General features: G+C 36.9%; 1 protein-coding gene across 1 annotated transcript; it reads left to right on the top strand.

Annotated features, from left to right (window-relative positions):
- Positions 1 to 7085: 7085 nt before the first annotated feature.
- On the top strand, positions 7086 to 18726 carry LOC133516959 (probable transaldolase). Its single transcript, XM_061850030.1, has 8 exons — positions 7086 to 7494; positions 8380 to 8503; positions 8765 to 8872; positions 10096 to 10227; positions 10593 to 10718; positions 10950 to 11055; positions 12174 to 12293; positions 17974 to 18726. Exons 1-8 carry the CDS (start codon positions 7398 to 7400, stop codon positions 18157 to 18159), a joined length of 999 nt encoding a protein of 332 aa, XP_061706014.1. The 5' UTR covers positions 7086 to 7397; the 3' UTR covers positions 18160 to 18726.
- Positions 18727 to 20791: the final 2065 nt, after the last annotated feature.

Raw genomic sequence — 20791 nt, 5'->3', positions numbered from 1 at the left:
CAGTACACCAAGGTTTGTCAAGGTGGGAATAAGAATTTTCTCTTGTTACTACCAGAGCGGCTAGTTGTAACAACGGTGACAAAACATTACCCGTGTTACAACGTACAACGGTAGTAAGACTGGTAATAACACGGGTAAAGCACGTAATAATTTGAATTATAGCTCTTGCAATTCACGATGGCGAGTGGCGAGACTCTTATTGGTATGATGACAAGGTCTAATTTTGATAAATCCACTCTCCATCGTGAATTGCAATAACTGTACTATGTTGTTTGTAGCGTCAGGAAAGGGTATCATTTGCCACTTGATAAGATTAAAAAAATTATAAAAGGTTACATGCAGCGACATGCTATATCGATAAGTAGGTGTATTGGAAACAGATCCTCTGAAAACTCAAGTGCACTAACAGGCTGAGTGCATATATTGACCACATGTTTTTCTTAATGATTTCGTTTTTTTTTGCCGTAGATATGTTCCCCAGTGCATTTACAAACATGGTAGTGTATTTAACTTTCACGTAGCATATCTGTATAATTGGGATCTTATAAAGGGTTAAAGGATTTGCCACACTGGATGCGTTCTGCGGGCTGCGGTCAGGTCAAATTGAACGCAGCCCGCAAAAACATCGTCGGTCTCTATATATTTTGTATAGGTATGCGATCTGACCGTGCGAGCACGCGGAAGGAACGGAAGGGAAGGACGCGTACGGGCAGATAGGCGGGCGGCGGTCACTGTCAGTTTAACGTTCCCATATAACTTACATCTTCTTCTAACTGAAAACAGTATGGATTGACACAACACAACAATTTCCCAAAAAAATGTCTGCCGAACGAACAGAGGAGTTTATAGATGCCGTACGACATCATCCATAAAAGTATAAGTTGCTGAATTCTCCAAGTTGTGCACGCGTTTTCTTGTTTTGCTACGACTATGCAACCATAATAACACAATATTTTCTTCTTCCTCGATCAAAACACAACAAAAGAACGATTCATGCAGTCAAATAACGCTGTTTGCCCTGCCCGCATTGCCCGGTTTGCTGACCGGTTTCGCTGCCCGGACTGCTGACCGACTGCCCTGACCGACAATGTTGTTCATACATAATGCGGGCTGCGTTCAATTTGACCTGACCGCAGCCCGCAGAAAGCATCCAGTGTGGCAAATCCTTAAATGAAAGACTGCATGCCTGCCGTTTAAACGATATCAAATTTGTAATTACTTTTTTACCCAAGGATATAACAATATATTTTTACAGTAGCAATACATAATATATAATTAAATCAGGGGAATACTTCTTTTAACACGTGCTTTAGCGTTGTGAGTGCTAGGCCCGAGCCTTAATGCTTTCTAAGCTTTTAATACCTAGGTGACTAAATTGCCATGCTCTTACACAGTCCACAATATTTGCTCCTAATAATATATTATGTGTGCAATAAACGAGAGTGTGAGTTTAACCCTTTTCCAGGTAGTACGATTTATCGACCACATACGCGCCATTACAATTTCAACTTTAGCATTGCGATTTAAGGTTCAAATTAGATTGCAGTTTCTAGAAATGTGACTTGTCTTCAAATTAATCGTCAAAGCTGGATTAATTGGAATATATTTGGATTTTTTGGGAAAACCTTGCAGATTGGTGGGGCTTGGAAAAGGGTTAAAATCCGAAGGCTTTGGGGGGTGTCCTGAAGGATTACTTCCCGTTTTGCTGGATGCTTGTTTTGCCGGATTCCTGATTCGCCGGATTTACTTTAGTTCACGTCATAAATGTTACAACCCTACTAAACGAGAATCTAACTAAGCAAGAATCCGGCGAATTAGGAACTAATCCCTTAAAGTAGGGTAAAGGTAACATGAATCCAGCCTTGTAAACTACGATTGTACTGGATTTATTCTCTAAACATGCTTATACACTTGTAGTTGATATTGTTACTGGCTGGCAGCAATAACAATATATTACCTACCTATGCTGTATGAAAGTCTGATTATAGAAAGTGCAGTGTGTAGCTACATCTTTCAACATACCCTATTTCATAATGAAAAAATCATATATAAAAAATAAGCCGTTAAGCCACGAGCCTAATTTCACAACACTATTTTCTCACTATATACTTATTTTTTCTTCTTCTTGGGCTCGCACTTCTTTTCTTCAGGTGGCGGGGGCGGTGGTGGGTTGGGGTCGACTTCATTTAGGTAGTCTTTCGGATTTTTTCTTTTCGATTGTAGAAACGCATACTCTACGGAAGCGTACCATGCATAGCCCAAAACGAATGCTGTAAAAAATGTATTTATTTATTATTCAAGGCAAACATTTGGGCCAAAATCATAGCGTGCACGTTGAGTCCCTTTAGCGCGCAGTCGCTTTCACATAAGTAACTACTGATATTTAGGTTGTTGCTATAAATCACGTATCGCCTCAACAACACACAACACTACACAGCACCATGCTCCCGTTACCAATATTAGTTTGGCGTGTAGGTACTTAAAACTAACTTACAAAGACGCTTAAAAATCCAAAAATTGAGACCATTGTATACCTATAAATGTGCGAAATGATGATTAGTGATGCGGATTGGGACTTTTCCTTAACTCGTTTCCTAAATTTGTTTGTTGTCGGTTAAAATACACTTACGTGGCAACCAGTAAAGTATAGTAGCAGTAGTCCTCGGCAAAACATTCGGAAGTCCTCTACTTATTAGTCCGGCTAAAGGTTTTAGTTCATGAGGTGACAGTCTGTAGTAGACTATTCCGCGAATAGTCGCTAATTCGCCGAAATGTTTGCCCATTATATTTATTTCAATTTAAAAAAGCTCAAATTAACTCGAAACTGTCAAATATTTATGACACACGTGAAATCGAAATTAGAACTAATAGAAATATTTAAATAGGTGGATACTACTAAAGAGTACATTCATTCACGTCCCGTATTGAGTTGCGTCCAAAGAATACAATACTCACTAGGGATGCGGTTGCGTCCAAAGAGTAAAGTAAGTAATGTAAGTATAGATATAGGAAGTTGCGTCGTCGCTGCGTTGACTTTCGTCAAACCCCCAATAGACCGCGGGCCAGAGCATATATCGTCAGTTAGCGCCTCCCGGCTGATACTTTGTCAGATGATAGTTTAGATGCTATCATGAATTAAAAAACCGTCAGCCGTATGTATCACGGTGGAATAACGTTAGCAGGTCACAAGGAACATGTAAAAAATACGCGCCTTTATGTCTGCAATGTATGCGTAATGCGTAAATTGAAACGCCGTTTATTTGAAATGCCTGATGGAATGCTACATGCAAAGTTTCATGATTTTGTTATTATTATCATTAAAAGGTAAAGCACTTATTTTTTACATGTTCATGCGACCAGCTGACGTTCTTACCACCGCGATACAGCCGGTTGACGATTTTTTAAATTAACAATAGCATCTAAACTATGGAATGTGGGTTTAAAAGGAGTGAAATCTCTAATGGTAGAACATAGGTAGAACTGTTGCTAAATTGTCCAGCTGTCAGCTATAAATAATATAGTAGTTCCAAATCTCTCCAGAGTAGCGCTAGAGTAGCTAAGAACCTAGGCGTTATTGACGGAGTGAAGTGGGCTGTCTATAATTTGGTTTTGTTTTTTCAAGTTGGTTCATGGAGGGTTGGATGATGACACTTTTTGGTACATGGAGATTTAATTCGTTACCTCCACCGTCCATAATTTAAACTATCACTGACAAAGTATCAAACTATGGAGTGTGGAATTAAGAGGAGTGACATCTCTTATGGTATAGCTCAAAGATACGGAAGGTGGAGATAAGGAACGAAATCTCCATGTACCAAAAAGTGTCATCAAAAAACTTTAAATAGGTGGCGCTACAATACCTAGAGTACTTGAACAAAAATATCAAATCATAGACAGCGCAATTCACTCCGTCAATAACGCCTAGGTTCTTAGCTACTCTAGCGCTACTCTGGAGAGATTTGGAACTATTATTTATAGCTGACAGCTGGACACTTTTGCAACAGCTCTACCCTAAGAGATGCCACTCCTCTTAATTCCACACTCCATACTCAAAGAGCATATAATCACTACGTTTTAGTAGAACTGTTGCAAGTGTCCAGCTGTCAGCTATAAATAATAGTTCCAAATCTCTCCAGAGTAGCGCTAGAATAGCTAAGAACCTAGACGCTATTGACGGAGTGAAGTGCGCTGTCTATGATTTGATTTTTTTGTTTAAGTATTCTAGGTATTGTAGCGCCACCTATTTATGGATTTTTGATGACACTTTTTGGTACATGGAGATTTATTTCCTTGCCTCCACCTTCCGTATAGGGAGCGTGCATGAACTGTAGGAGGCGGCACAGGAGCCGTCAGATTTTTGGCGCGAGGCGTAAATGTGATATTGTTTGTTCAGGTTTAGCCCACAAGATGGCAGAACCTACTATGCACAAGAAAACACGTGACGTGTACATGTGCATGTTTATGGTTCCGATTCAGGCCACAAGATGGCAGACCCTCCAACGCGCACGGTCCCTATATCAAACGGGAGGCGATGAGTAACAATTTTTTTTTTTACTTGTTTAAGAATAAGAATAAGAATAATAATTATTTATTGTCACAAACATACAAGAATACAAAGACGTTAAAAGAAAAACAAACAAGTAGACACGTTGAATAGAAGAGCAGCAACAATAAAATTAACATAATTTCTTAAGTCTATCCAAATTATGCAAACAATAGTGTGACAAAAGGGATGGACTCAGCATTTGCTGTGTTAGCAAGCATTTGCAGACTGGCTGTCACAGCGCTGGTTTTCAGTTCACCCCTAATTATAAGTAAATATTAAAATATATATAAGTATTTTAAAATTTATTAACAACTAAATCTAAGTTGACTTAGCAAGGGTAAGGCATGAAAAGAAAAAAAAAAGACTATTAGTTTCGGTGGCTGCCATTCCTTAAACCACCAACGGAGCGGCAGCTAACGTCCACGAGGAGGGTTACGTGGTAACGAGCTTCCGCTCATCGAAAGAGACCAGCTTATGTTTAACAACGAGTACGACGAAGATAAATGGAATGTCAAAAATAAAAGATTTCTTCGTAGGTATAGAAATGAAAATAAAAGTATTTTTTGTGCTTCTTATGTGTAAGTTTATACTGAGTTTAACCTATCTATAGTTATATAATATAATTGTTCCATTGCATTGCAATACAGATATTCGGTATTTGGCCGAATAGTAGCCGACATACGGCCGAATACCGAATATTCGGCAGTGGCAGAATAAGCCGAATACCGAATGGTTGCCGAATATTCGTGGCATCTCTAGTGGAGGGCCCCCAGGGGGGCGACACTTAGAAATGTAGTTAACATTAGTAAAGATGGCGGCGATTTCTATTAATGGGATCCGATAACCTATTTTGCGTATAGTTGACTACCGATTGTGCAAACTATATCACCAGATGTCACTATAATTTTGGTACAATTTAAAGGCAAGAATACAACATTAAGAAGGTTGCATATACCTCATATGTCCAGACCTATCTTTAGTCATAATGTTGTTACCTAGCAACTGTTGTTTACTGTGAAAAAATGTAAACAGAGATATGATTGACATGAACTTATTATTTCTCTATTAATTTTAAAGTGCAGAGCAGAGTAAAATCGGAGCAAACACGAGTCAAATTCAAATAGGGAAATCAGAATCCCAATAATTCCAAAGTTGGAGGTTTAAAATTTTAACAGTATTCAAGGCAATGCCGGGAGGTTTCGATATGTTCGAAGGTAAGAAGAAAATACCATCCTCCTTAGCGCTCATGCAGCGATGATTATTTTAATTTACGACAAACATGCTAAATTAGACAAGACATAGTTTGTCCTATGCCTGCAATAGGGTTGTTTCCAATTTTTGAAAAACGCTTGTATTGCGTTCTATATTAACTAAAAGTTGCCCTAAAACTAAACTTTTATACTAAAAACGGCTTTAAATATGTTAAATTAACAAAATATATTTTGACAGATGCTTTCGCGCCCAAAACGCTCTTTGAAAATTGTGTGATGTCACAGTTTACGGTTTGACACATAACTTCATACACACGTAGAAGTATGAACTGTCAACTGACATTTGTCATTTGTTGTTTATCGCCTAACTGTCAACAGTGTCAATCCGAGAGTTGTGACGTCATCAGAATCTTCAATGAAGTTTCGAGTTTGGTCACGTGACGTGTGCCAATAGTACATTACGATACAAGTGCGAAAAATAGGAAATTCGAAACGAGTGACGATAAATTAAAACACGACCGAAGGGAGTGTTTTAAATCGACACGAGTTGCGAATTACCCATTCGCACATGTATCGTACAACGTTTTACAGTACATATGGCCCTTTAAATGTTCGACACAGTAACATAATATGCTACTTCTCGCACTAGTGCTATAAAGTAGCCCCATATGTACTGTAAAAGGTATTTTAAATTCAATATTTACAAAAATATGGTCATTACAGGTCCCCTAAAAGTAGTTTAACATGTTCTTATAATCCAAAAGAATTTATTGGGATGATTGGGATACAATTCTGCCCTAAGATTTGTAGATGGAAACAACCCTATTGGGTCTGAGAGCCTACCGCGAAAGCCGAAATTCGCAAATTACGGGGATCTTTCCCATCCCAGGGGGCCTACCGTGAAAACCGAAATTCGCAAATTGCGAGGATCTTTCTCTTTTACTCACGCTGAGACATAATTAGAATGACAGAAAAATACCCGCAATTGACGAACTTCGATTTTCGCGGTTATAGCCCAGGGCTTTTACTCTCACTAAGACGTTATTATCTTAGTGAGAGTAAAAGAGAAAGATCCCCGCAATTAGCGTATTTCGATTTTCGCGGTGGGCCTGATTAAGTGTGGATGTAATTGGCATTATATGTATAGTGTGGATTAGTGTGGATGTAATTGGCACTTTCATATTCGCTGTCACTTTATTTAAGGCAAGCGTTCGGATTTCAGAAGATTTAACTTCTCATTGTGAGATTTTAAAGTAAAAAGTTGTATCTGAATTAAAAATAAAAATAATATAAATACGGAAAATAAATATTTTAACGTAATAAGCCAAAAGGTCAGGTAAAAGTAACGTGCTTTATTTTGTGATTATTTTAATTATGTGTGGCTTAAGATAAGTTTACATAAAATATTTAAACTTGTCAAAGTTCAAGTTGATTTGATGTTATGATAAGTTATTGTGGGTAAAGGGGAGGGAGAAGCAAGTAGTGAAGGCTAGTGAATGAATGTCGATATTGTATGTCGATAGTGGCAGGGTCACCTTCACGCTATTGTGAACTTCTTAGGTTGTATTCGTGTTTTGTCCGTCGGCATTCGGCATAATTACGCTCTACTTATAACAATACTGTAGCACCCAATAGTCAGTATGAGTGGTGAACCTCAAGCAAAGCGCACCAAAATGAGCGCCCTTGACCAGCTGAAACAGGTATCTACGGTGGTCGCCGACACCGGGGACTTTGAAGGTTAGCTTACCTACCGAATTGAGCATGTAATTCACTGCTTAATTAAACTTTACTCTTTTGTTTCTAACTTTGGATTTAAAGATTGTTTTACAAAGATGCCTTGTGTACTTAACTCTATTATATGTGAAATTTAATAATTAGATGGATAAGAGATTATTTGCGGTTGCAAAGATAGGAATGCTAGCCAGTGTCAAGTGTGATTACATAAAATGTATACTAGTAAAATAAATGAATTGCAAATAATTATCATATTTATTAAAATGTGATACATCACACATCGTAGTTCGTGTCATCCATGATGACGCGCAGATTTGTCGAATCTAACCTTTAATGACATGTCAATACGAGTCAAGGCTGGCGTTTTCGTGAATGACATGATCTATACACATGTACAAAAATGTTACATTAGTAACTTAGATCCGATTTGGATATGATGCCTGTCAAGGACATATTATGCTGAGGGGTAAACGGTCAAACCTGATGAGTCGAGCAAATGGGTTTCTATTCCAATGTATCTTGACTTATCACCTACACTCAAATGATTCTGGAGATGTCCCATTGATTCCTTATAGACCTAGAAGTAAAAAAATTCTAACAGGTACTTGATAAGTGTGAGGTAAGGATATTATCCCAACTATTGTGTACTATTTGTCTACTGTTTGTAACTATTTGGCTACTTCATCATGCTTAAACCACTGAACTGTGTAGATCAAATTTGGTAAGGAGGTGGTTTGATTCCCGGGAATGGTACTTTTGATCAATCATCATCATTATTCCATGGACAAAGTGTGGGCTGAAGATAGTTAAAAAGTATATAAGTATATAAGACCCAATCTTGTTTAGAAAGTTATTAATAATGAGAGTAATACGCTTGCTTCATTTCAGCCATGAAGGCTTACAAGCCTACAGATGCCACCACCAACCCCAGTCTGATCCTGTCGGCTTCAGCGATGGAGCAGTACCAGCACATTCTGGATAAAGCCATCAAGCATGGCAAGGATACCGGCAGGTGAGAATAATGCTACACTTACTAGAATTAACTGTTTAACACCACACCCTAAAAATTGAATTTGCAATTATAAAAAAGAGGATTAAAGATTTAAAGTTTATGATCAGTATTTTGGATGTTATTGAGTTAAGGGTTAAACTCTAGGTATCATAATTTACAAAAGTGTTATTTACCTTGTAACTTCGTTTTATGTATCAGATAAAAGGAATTAAAAAGTTCATATTAAAGTTTTAAATCATATAATGTTTTTTATTTCTTCAGCACCATTGAGGAACAAGTGAGCGAAACACTAGACATGCTGAGTGTACTCTTTGGATGTGAGATCCTGAAAATCATCCCTGGCCGAGTGTCTGTTGAAGTTGATGCCAGGTAAATAAATACTTAGCTTAGAAACAGAATAAAATAAAACTGAAGCATAGTTTTGTTACGAGTGCTCAGACTTTGTGTATTACTGTACTTTTTAACATATTTGTTTTTCATGTATTGTAATACGGGCGATTTTCCGCAACTCGACGACTGGCGCCCATTTTGCGTGCCAGCAGCATTGAGCATACCTTGCTAAACGGTACGGGAGAATCGGTTCCGGGCCAATCACGCCCGCACTCGATCCATGCCTGGCAAGCTCGTCCGCAGCATTGTTACCCCAGGATCCACTCTGTCCACTGATCCATTGTAGATTGATCTTATTATTATGACATACCTCCGTTAGTCCTTCGTGGCATTTGTGTATAAGTTTGGATTTGACTATATGGCATTTTAGAGCCATTTAAGACTCCTCTACTGTCTACTAGAGAATATGCGGATGGAGGTTCCTACTACCTTCCTTGCAGTGATAGCAGCCGCCGCGTTTATGATGCCCATGCTCTCAGCTTGATATGATTGTTGTCTTGCATGATTGATATGTTCAAAACAGTGTTTGCAATTTCATTTCTGAAGACAATAGTTTGAAAGATTATTTTGTTTGTCCTGGCAATGGAGCCGTTGGTCATAATTTCTTGTGTAAACAAAATCTTTGTTTTTTACCTTCTTAATTCTCAAAATTTGTAATTTACCTGTACCTATCAAAATATTCAAACCAATATAACAGCAGGCAGAGAAAAATAATAGCTCCTTAAGTCTGGCATATGCATACATTTATTAATTATTACTTAGGTCAGTGATGCAAATCTTCCATCATCAATATTTTCTTTCATCATCACATATTTAGGTATATGTAAATAAATAAAGGAAAAGTGGTAAAACACAGTCGCTTTTACACAATAATCTGGAGTCATCATTATAATTTAATTAGTTCACTTTAAGTGCTTTTTTATTAATTGTTTGTCCCGACTTCTTGACATGACTTGCTAAGGATCCACTAGGCAATCTAATTCCAAGAATTAACGCATGTGACTGCCATCTGAAGTTCCATCTGGTTTCCTCACGATGTTCCTCTTGTTCTGATTCCAGAAAAGTCATTGGAACCGCGATTGGGGTTTGAAACCGCGACTGTCAGTTTGAAAGTCGTAAGCCTTACTCGGAGGCGGCATCGTTGTACCCTAGGGTCGCTCCTGGCCTTACCGCTTGGCTAATTTGTGTAATATTTATTACAGATTGTCATTTGACAAAGAAGCCAGCATTGCGAAGGCTATCAAGCTCATCAACGCCTTCTCCGAGTATGGCATCAAGAAGGAGAGGATCCTTATCAAGCTGGCATCCACCTGGGAAGGCATCCAAGCTGCCAAGTAAGACTCTCTCCACTTCTCTTTGCTCGGTTATTTTGGTGAAGCCTGCGTTGTGGATTACGCCTCTGTCTTGATATTAAATTAATAGATTTCATACGATCTTAAAAGGCCTTATCTGGTTTCATTTGCCAACCTAATTGGTATCACAACTTTGATCAATCGTGTATTTGCCTCCCTTTCATTCGTATATGCAAGAGCGATTATAATTTTCGCGTTATTAGGCTCTTAGCTTTTGCTTTCTATGCATATACAACTACTGCAAAGTGATTTTCCAAACCAGAGGCGAACCGAACCTTGTTGGGATTAGTCCATTTTATTGGCAATATATTTTAGGCCATATTACTTTATTTAGTTTAATGTTCCAGGGAATTGGAGAAGAAACACGGCATCCACTGCAACCTGACGCTGCTGTTTTCTCTCTACCAAGCCATCGCGTGCGCGGAGGCTCATGTCACCCTCATCTCGCCGTTTGTCGGCAGGATCTTGGACTGGTGAGTACCGTGGACAAATAAAACAAAACAAATAATAACTAACTTTATTTACACATTTACGACGTTTATTTACTTCAATCATCTCAGGGAAATGTTTACATAAGTTTAATTGTTCCATTAGAAATTATATACCTACTTAAGAAAACGGGCGTAATTACTATTACTGTCTCAGAATTGTTTTTTTGTAAATCGCACGCGATATAATAATAGTTGAATTCCTCGTCTTTTCAGGTACGTGGAGCATACAAAGAAAACGTACGAGGGCAAGGAGGACCCGGGCGTGCTGTCCGTCACCCGCATCTTCAACTACTACAAAAAGTTCGGCTACAACACACAGGTAACATTGCATTTTAACCGTTTCAAACTCAACTGGACTAAATAATAGATCAGCCCAGTCATAATACTACAAAACTGAATTGATCTAAAGCTTTAAAGTTGGATGTGATGTAAACCTAACGGTTAGACCTATATTCACTGCCCAATATGCAATAGGACAAGATAAGTCAATTTGGTTAAATTTTCCACGCCGATTATACACGGATCAAAATTGTCGGAGGCGGCGTGGAAAAACTGTCGGTGGTGGCAGCGTCGCGCACGTCTACATCTAAGCAAAAAAATGTTTGAAAAAAGAAATTGACAAAAATCATCAGATTAGACTAGGGTAGAGTATGGGGTTTGCGACTGTTTACAAATGACGCCAGCATAAGTTTGGCTTTTCTAGTTTTGTTCTATGGGTTTTGACGGATGGGGCTAAGCATCTGGGTCATAAAATTAACAAAAAAATATCACTATACATAGAATTGACAGGGAAACCTATACTGGTGCCATATGTACCTAAAAAACTTCGAGCGGTCAACCCCATAACTGCCGGTCCGATTTTAATAAAATTAAAAAACAAGTTATATCCACCACACAGAGCGATAATAACGCGCGAGTCAATTTCCTCGCTGTGTGTGGACCCGCCTAATAGTCTACTATTACAATCTATTGTATGCTATATAAAATATAATGTACATTTCCAATAAGAAATAAATGAATGTAATCTAATCTATATATTGTTAATTCAGCACTGTACACTACGTTCAACGATGATTTACATTGCATAAATTAATTACAATAACTCATTACATACGAAAATACTCTTACAGTTGCTATTTAAAGTTGAATTATTTCGATGCAACTCATTTTTAAGTCATAATATAGCTACTGAAAATAGCGGGCGCTGGTTTTACTTTTAATTTTTACTTTTAATTAAATCGACACGAGTTGCGAATTACCTATTCGCACGTGTATCGTACAACGTTTTACAGTACATATGGCTCTTTGAAGTCTCGACATATGCACGGAAGGTGCTCGTTCCCGCACGCGTGTGGGAAAACAGCACCATATGTACTGTAAATGTAATTATCTTTTCTACTGCTGTTCTGGTTTGTTGGTTCATGATTGTATCATCAGGTGATGGGCGCGTCGTTCCGCAACGTGGGCGAGATCCGCGAGCTGGCGGGCTGCGACCTGCTCACCATCAGCCCCAAGCTGCTGCAGGAGCTGGCCGCCAGCGACCAGCCGCTGTCCAAGGTACACTCCTCCGAGACCCCTCTCCTAAAGGTCTTCGCACACTATATCAATTCCACACCAACTCAACTCACTTTTGGTTCAGCTTAGTGGACGACGAGTGGACGACGCGTAGACCACCCGACAGTTACTAAATGTTAAACATTGTACTGTAGGACATACAAGATAAGGCTTTAATTTCAATATTTAATTTTGAGTCGAGTGCTAAGACCTTTACACTCACAAGGGATAAATCTACTTTTTTTTGTTACTCGTTGCCAAGACTATGGTTATGGCATTTAAATTAACCAATCTAATCATGCATGTATGCCTTTTCCATAATGGGTAAACTGCTGAGTATGTTCGTAATAGTACATTGTGATAAAAGTGTGCTACGATGGTTATTACATACGGGGCGACACTTAGCGCGAGCTGTAAGCGAGCGCGCAATAAGAAAACATCGGCTTTCTTACTGCGCGCTCGCTTTATGCCGTATATATAACACGCGTTTTATACGACGTTTTTCAACACACTTGCGAGGAAAAAAGAAACTAACTTTCATATGAAAAAAAAATTAATAGCTAAAACAGTTGGTATGCAGTATTGCACCTGTCAGTGATGGGCATTCAAGAATAAAATCATTATTTTAATAAGAATTCGTAAGAATAAAATCATTTCGATTTTATTCCCGTCAAAATTATTCAAATAGAATTATATTCTTGAGATTTTTTTTTAGTGGTAATAATTTTTTTTTAATCAAATAAATAATCATGACTTTTTTCTCTAAATAATATTCCACGAATAAAATGTAGTCTGGGTGCCGGTAGAGGTAATAATAGTCTCTTGTTGAAGTTAGTAATTTATACCTACTTTTATATAATAAATCTTATGAATCTGACTGTCACATAGTTTTAGTAACCATATTGTTTTTGATATGACAACCAAAGCATTAGATACAATTTAGCTGTTCTGGGGGTCTAGCCAAGATGCCAATCGTTTGCGCTCCGGCAACGAAGCGCTTTCGGTCTCTATCACTCTTACATATAAGTGCGATAAAAAGACAGATAGCGTTTCGTTGTCTTAGCGCAAACGATTGGCATCTTGGCTAGGCACCCTGGGTGCATAGCCAACAAAATTCATGCTATATGTACAATTGATGCTGTGACTAGCGATAAGCGCATGTTCTTTATTTATAGCTGCAGTCATTTACTATCTCTTTCATTTTTCATTGGTCTGTATAAGTGATATGCTTAAGAGCAAGGGTTATAATGTTGGTAGAAATAATAAACAAAATACTTAATAATAATACATTAAACCATCATAGAATTTCGCTGTTTATTTTATCTTAAATATATCATCTTCACCGTTTCGAAAGCACCAAATGAGGTAACTAATTAACATGATAGTACATTTCAATGCAAGTGTGCAAAGTGTGTCATTATACAGCCAGAGTCCCGTACGAGTACGAGTCCCGAGATGTCTTTTATAAGCCGTAGGCGAATAACAGACACGGGACAAGTAAATAATTTCAATTGCACGCGTACATTTAACGACGTTTTTTAATACATTTGCGAAAAAATCACGATAAAACTAAATGTTAAATGTTGCTTGCAGACCATACAGTTACGAATTTTCCCTTGAACTTGAATGATATTGTTTATTCAGCACTAGGTATACACTACGTTCAGATCACAACAACTAATTTCATACAAAAACGCCCTCACAGTTGCAATTTAAGTTGAATTATTTTGATACAAGTAAAATTTAACTGAAAATACTGAAAAAAGTGGCCGGCTTTTTTAGTTCCATTCAGCCAATAATTAAAAAAATGTTTTAGAGAAAAATATCGTAATTTATAACATTTTATTTATATAAGAACAAATAAATATTTATGTTTTTCGGCGTAATAAACGTGTAACGGCAAAATTTAAAGACAAATTGTTTGGGTATCCACGAATGGATTACGGTCAGAAATAAATTTAAAAAAAGTTGGAAAGTAAATAGCAATAGCAACTAGTTTGTAAAATAGACCGTGAGCCAGGAACAGATGTCGCACCAATCGCCTCCCGGGCGAAAACTCATATAGCGGCGGCTATGTATGATGAACCCTCGTGGACGTCAGCTGTCGCTCCGTTGCTGAATTGAGGAATGGCAGCCACCGAAACACGTAAAAAAAAATTGTCATCGTCTCCCGTTTGATACTATGTCAGATGATAGTTCAGATGCTATTGTTAATTAAAAAATTGCCAGTCGGTTGTACCGCGGAACGTCCTCTGGTCGCATAGACATGGAAAAAAAGCGCTTTACATTTTTATGATAGCAATAAAAAATTATGAAACTGCATGTAGCATTCCATCAGGCACTCCAAATAAACGGCTACGCAATTTACACATACGTATACTTTGCGGACATAAAGTGGTAAGGCGCGTTTTTTTTACATGTTCATGTCTTCAACTGAGGTCTTTCCACCGCGATACAATCGGCTGACTGTTTTTTAAATTCACGATAACATCTAAAGTATCAGCCGGGAGGCGTTGACTGACGATATGTGCTCCTGGCCCGCGGTCTAAAAACCAACTTTGCGAACGCTAAACAGCTACGTAAAGTAGCACTTTTTGAGCAACTGTATTAAAAAATATGCTACATCAATTCCTTTAACAAACTTTTCTTACCTTGTCCCCTGGTTGAAGGGACAAAATAACAATTGATTCACGCAACCTATATAGCCGCCGCCATATAATTCAAGTAACGCTCTCATTTTAAAACGACATTTGCTACAATTTTGTGTGCAGGCGCGTAATGAATTGTTCCTAATAAAAAGTTAGAAGTGTCGACTTTAAATATTCAAAGTAAAATGAGAGATTAAGTAAACTAGATACTCGTACATGTAGAATTTATATATAATTATTAATATCAAATCAAATCAAATATCAAACATTTATTCAGCAAATAGGCCACAGGGGCACTTTTACATGTCCATTTTTACAAACAATAAATTAAAAAAAAAAAAACAATTACAAATATCGAATCTATGAAATAATAAATACTTTATTAGAGATGTATACTGTCTCTAAATGTCAAATTACACAAAAAAACTATGATAAAAAAATAAAACCATAAAATACTAAAATTCTTTAGAGATGTATAAGTCTCTAAGTGTCAGAGATAAAATATAAAAATATATATTAAATTATCCTTAGAGATGTAGAGGGTCGCCAAGGCTTGAATTCTTATATAAATAATTGAAAGACAAATAAATTAAAACAGACAAGAACCGAATGAAGTGTCTCACGTTAATGTCACTCAAAAGTAAAGTTACATACTTTAACATAACCTGTACCCCGTGTAAGCTTAAACAGACCGGTCTCCACAAACAGCACCCGTTCACGAGTATGACGTGTATCTCAGCCATCGCCTCCCTCAACCTTCATTCGGGAAAGTGGCGACCCGATCAACGACGCCACCGTAAGTAAAGACTTTTAAGCGAGCATGACATGTTCAAGCTGCCGGGTTGTATTAATATAAATATAATAAAAAAAATTGTGAGATACAACATTTGTGCTTGTAAGTTACATTAAAGACGGCATAGCGCCACATAAACGCGACTACATATTATTCATAAGGAGTGCCTACCTATAAAACTAAATTATAAATTTAAATTGACTTAGAGATGTACAGGTCTCTAAGTGTCCAAATCATTAAAATAGGTATTAAAATAAAATGAAATTTAAAATAAAATAAAATTTAAAATAAATAAAATCTTAGAGGTGTATAAGGTCTCTAAGTGTCCAAAACTAAAATAATACAATCAAACGAGAACATGATGTTCTCTTGTGTCAGTTCTACTGGACGCTAGTATGGTTATTTCACAGGAAGAAAACGAAAACACTATTACTGACATTTTTATCATACTATCAAGATCAAGCTACTGGCTTAAAGGCATCCTTATCATCTATGAAATCATTCACAGCATAATACGCCTTACTTAACAAAGAGCTCTTAACGTGTGACTTAAATTTGTTAAGAGGCAAATTCACTATATCAGTGGGAACTTTGTTATAAAAACGTGTACAGTTCCCGACGAAAGACGTACTAACCTTACGGAGGCGGTGGGCGGGCACAGCAAGTTTATGCTTGTTTCTAGTGTTATAGTTATGGATATAACTGTTAAGCTTGAATTCGTTAATGTTTTTCCGAACATACATAATATTCTCAAGTATGTATTGAGATGCAACGGTAAGAATGCTTGCATCTTTAAATTTCTCTCTTAGGGATACTCGAGCGCCCAGTCCATAGATGGAACGTACAGCTCGCTTTTGCAGTACAAATATTGTCTGAATGTCTGCCGCTTTTCCCCACAACAGAATTCCATACGACATAACACTATGGAAGTAACTAAAGTAAACCAGCCTGGCCGTCTCTACGTTTGTTAGCTGTCTGATTCTCCTCACTGCATAGGCTGCTGAACTAAGTTTGCCGGCTAAAGTGGCTATATGTGCATGCCATTGCAGTTTTGAGTCTAAAGTGACTCCCAGGAAAACAGTTCGATCTTCAAATTCCAGCGTATCACCTTTTATTTTAATCTTGCTGTTATTTACCTGCTTGACGTTAGGTAGCGTAAATTTGATGCATTTGGTTTTCTTTGCGTTCAAAAGCAAATTGTTTGCCGTAAACCAGTTTAATACGGTAGATAGCGCGTCATTAATGCTCTCGAATCTATTTTCCTTTCTGTTCACTTTAAATATAAGGGAAGTGTCATCTGCAAACAACACTATATCATGTCTTTCTTGCACAACTTTTAATATACGAATATGTGTGTAAATAGTACGTGTGGTAAGAAAAATATGACGGTGGTTCTGCTGCGAGGATGCTCTGTAGCAGCACCACTTTGTAACACGAGTTTACGAGGAAACTAGGCATATAGATTTTCTCAAATGGTCGTAGAATTTTATAGATATATTGTAGATATTTTTTAAATGTATTTATGTTTATTAAAGAAGAGGTGGTTCTGACGTGGAGCATGACGTGTTTAAACTACGTAGGTATTGGTGAACTTTGATCTTGTACGCAGTACACACCACTTAAGTAGTTTATACTTTTTACCGCTGATAGACGCGACATAACTATGTATATGCGTTCAGCTGTGAGGCTGTTTGTTTGTGTAGATGTTCGTTTGTGCCCATGAATGTTCCTAATCATTTCTAAAATTGGCTGAATTGATTTATTTGCGGCTTTCTGTAAACAAAATTTGATACACCGATGGTGAAATTGGTATTCTACTCACCAGATGGCGCTAGAATTAGGCCAAGCTAAGTTGGCAGCGATTTTGATAGCCCAGATTGTGCAAGTGTTTTTTTTTTTTTTTCTTATAGGACAGCTCAACAAGGCTTGTGTTGAGGGTACTTAGACAACGATATATATAATATATAAATACTTAAATACATAGAAAACACCCATGACTCAGGAACAAATATCCATGCTCATCACACGAATAAATGCCCTTACCAGGATTTGAACCCGGGACCAGCGGCTTCATAGGCAGGGTCACTACCCACTAGGCCAGACCGGTCGTCAAACGTCATAATTTCATTGAATGTTGACTTTTAAAATAACACTTCCACAGTATGGGCTATCAAAATCGCTGCCAACTTAGCTTGGCCCTAACTCTATAATCTTATTTTTATAAACACAACTCTTTTTACAGGTGCTTGACCCAAAAACTGCGGCAAATAGCGATATAGAGAAGGTATCGCTGACGGAGGCCCAGTTCCGCTGGCACATGAACGAGGACCAGATGGCCACGGACAAGCTCTCGGACGGCATCAGGAAGTTCGCCGCCGACACCAGGAAGCTCGAGACCCTCATCCGGAGCCTGCTCGCCAAGAAGTGAAACACCACTAGACAGTGAATATGTAATAAGTATTATTTTCGTAATCAAAAGCATACAGTTAGAATTGGCACACATCATTCATGTAGGCCAAGCTTGTCTTCTACAATCACTGTTATTATAACAGGAAGGTTTAAAGTTGGGAGAAATGTATTCGTTAGAGACACAGCGTATAAAGTGCAAGGCCCTAGTGTCTTCCTTTGTTAATTATAATTATGAGTTCTTCTACTTTATTTTAATTACGAAAATACGTATACTTATTTTATTCACTCCATTAAATACTAGGTACTCGCGTCGTCAAAATCCATGGTGATAAATATTTAATGAAGGAATATATTAAGTATAATTGTTTTTTTGAAAATTGTTTACATATTTTGATGACTTTTATACGTTTGTTGATTTACCTAAGCGTAACTGTCAATTAAGAGTTTAATTGTGAAATTGTTATTAAATCAAGTATAACTATTGGGACCATAAATCTTTATAAAACTGTACATTCCTGTTTTAATAAAATATTGTTCGGTAAGTATATAATTGTTGTAATAAAATAAATCAGGTGGTTTCTAACTATTTTTATTATCTTTTATTTTTCACATATGTAACGACTTACGTAATTGTTGAGTTTCAGTTATTTTTATTTAAGGTACTTTTTCCTTACATTTCAAATGTTACTTGTGAAATGCTCTAATCCCGTCAAATTTACCTGTCCCTTGCTAACGCTTACTGGATATTGACATTATTTATGGTTTTTTTTTTACATTTTTTAATGCTCTTAACTCTTATGATAAATAAATATTCGAAAAAAAAATCAACCGTAGGGTCATAGCTGTGGTTGATATACAATAAATTGTGTCAAAATATTTTCAATAACGTGAATATTCAGAGAGGAAAATGAGGACTACGTTTGTATGAAAAGGCGATTTCGCGCGGTTCCTCCACTTTTGTCTTAATCAAAACGAATTAAAATGTGTGTATAAAATAACAAAAAAATCCCATACAAAGTAAAGTGTGTGCTCGTGGGCTGAATTCAAAGTTCAAGGATGGTTTTTAAAATATCAAAAAAATATTCTGCAAGTAGGCCACACGGCCTCTTACAAGTCAATACAACATTTATAGTAACATCATATAGTGACATGAAAAATGCATAACAACATTTATAAATACAACAGCCAATACCTGGGTAAACATTACATTATAATAATCTGAAAATAAATAATTACTACAATAAAATAGAGATGTATAGTCTCTATGGTTAAAAATACATTAAATCTGGAGATGTAAAAGGTCTCCAATGTCAGAGTACTAATACTAATAAGAGTTGGAGGTGTAAAGTCTCTACAAGTGTCAAAATAAAATGTATACTAAATAAATAAATCGCGCCTGGACTGTTAAGCTAGCAGTCACATAAACTAATATGTAACTAGAAGTCAAGTATATTATACAATATTACAGAGACGTATACTCTCCACGGTTAATACATTAAGTTTGGAGGTGTATAAGGTCCCCACGGTCTGAGAAAAATAATAATATACAATTATAATGACATTCATAAGATTTGGAGGTGTAAAGGCTCTCAAAGTGTCAAAGAATTAAAAAGTAAAACAAGTGTATGAAATACATGTTTCACGTCAAGAGACTGTTAAGCTAACAATCTTAAAACTAGTTCTACAGAATACACCTACTCGTAACTACTATGTATCTAATAAGTCAAAACGTTATCATCAAAATAACTAAACATAACAAACATAAATACATAAGGTTGAACAGCTAGAAACAACAGCGCCCTATGCCTCTCCGGGATACTGCAAGCAAAACTATTACAGCTTTTGAGACTGGATACTTGGCCATGGTTCCTTGTCTCTCTATTTTATAGTATCCCTTTTTGTGAAGTGCATTTTTCACATATTTCTTGAATGAAGCACAGGACAGGTTCCATGCCTTGTTATAAAATGTTATACAGTTTCCCATGAACAATTTTTTAACTTTCTGTAGACGAAACTTGGAGACTACTAACTTATGTTTATTTCGTGTATTATAACTATGGATATCAGACAGTTTCTTAAAGGACTTTATATTCAAGACAAGACAAAGCATTTATTGCAATCATATTAGCTAAAAGAAATGCAGCGGTCAGCATGTGGCATGCCCAGTAAGGTTCCTAGGGCCTAAAACAAATACAAGACAAACAACATGCATATATTCGCACACAGAAACTAACAACACAACAAATATTATTATTCGCAAAATATTCATAATAAGAGCATTTCTTAGAAAAAATGCCACGTTTCTTAAAAAAAAATCTATTAAGGTGGAAAGAGCGAGCTCATGATTCTGTGTAGTAAATAATAAAAAAATCACAGTAAATTTCACATTAAAAAAAGTGGCATATTTTACAGAAATGCCCATAATAGTAGTTTATGTGACTGCTACATTATAAAATGCATTAGAATACGAGTGTGGGTTTATATGACGAGCTGAAAGCGAGTTTCATAAAATCATGTTCCGAGTTTTTAATGCCTAATTATGTACAGTTTCATATGTATGATGCTTGCGTATGTAGTTGCGTATGATTTGTTTAGGAACCTTATGGTACGATCGCCATTGCATCAGTTGATCACACTGTTTGCAATTGACA

The sequence above is a fragment of the Cydia pomonella genome, chromosome 4 (genome assembly GCF_033807575.1).
Source record: "Cydia pomonella isolate Wapato2018A chromosome 4, ilCydPomo1, whole genome shotgun sequence".
NCBI classification, from domain to species: domain Eukaryota; kingdom Metazoa; phylum Arthropoda; class Insecta; order Lepidoptera; family Tortricidae; genus Cydia; species Cydia pomonella.
Note: the sequence above shows the minus strand (reverse complement) of the source record. Positions and strands in the feature narration are given on the sequence as shown.

Bases quoted from the DNA above. Each gene is read 5' to 3' on its own strand.
- LOC133516959 (XM_061850030.1), top strand. From the start codon at position 7,398: ATGAGTGGTGAACCTCAAGCAAAGCGCACCAAAATGAGCGCCCTTGAC. The intron at 11,056-12,173 runs GTAACATTGCAT...TTGTATCATCAG, and splicing joins AGTTCGGCTACAACACACAG to GTGATGGGCGCGTCGTTCCG. The intron at 12,294-17,973 runs GTACACTCCTCC...CTCTTTTTACAG, and splicing joins GCGACCAGCCGCTGTCCAAG to GTGCTTGACCCAAAAACTGC.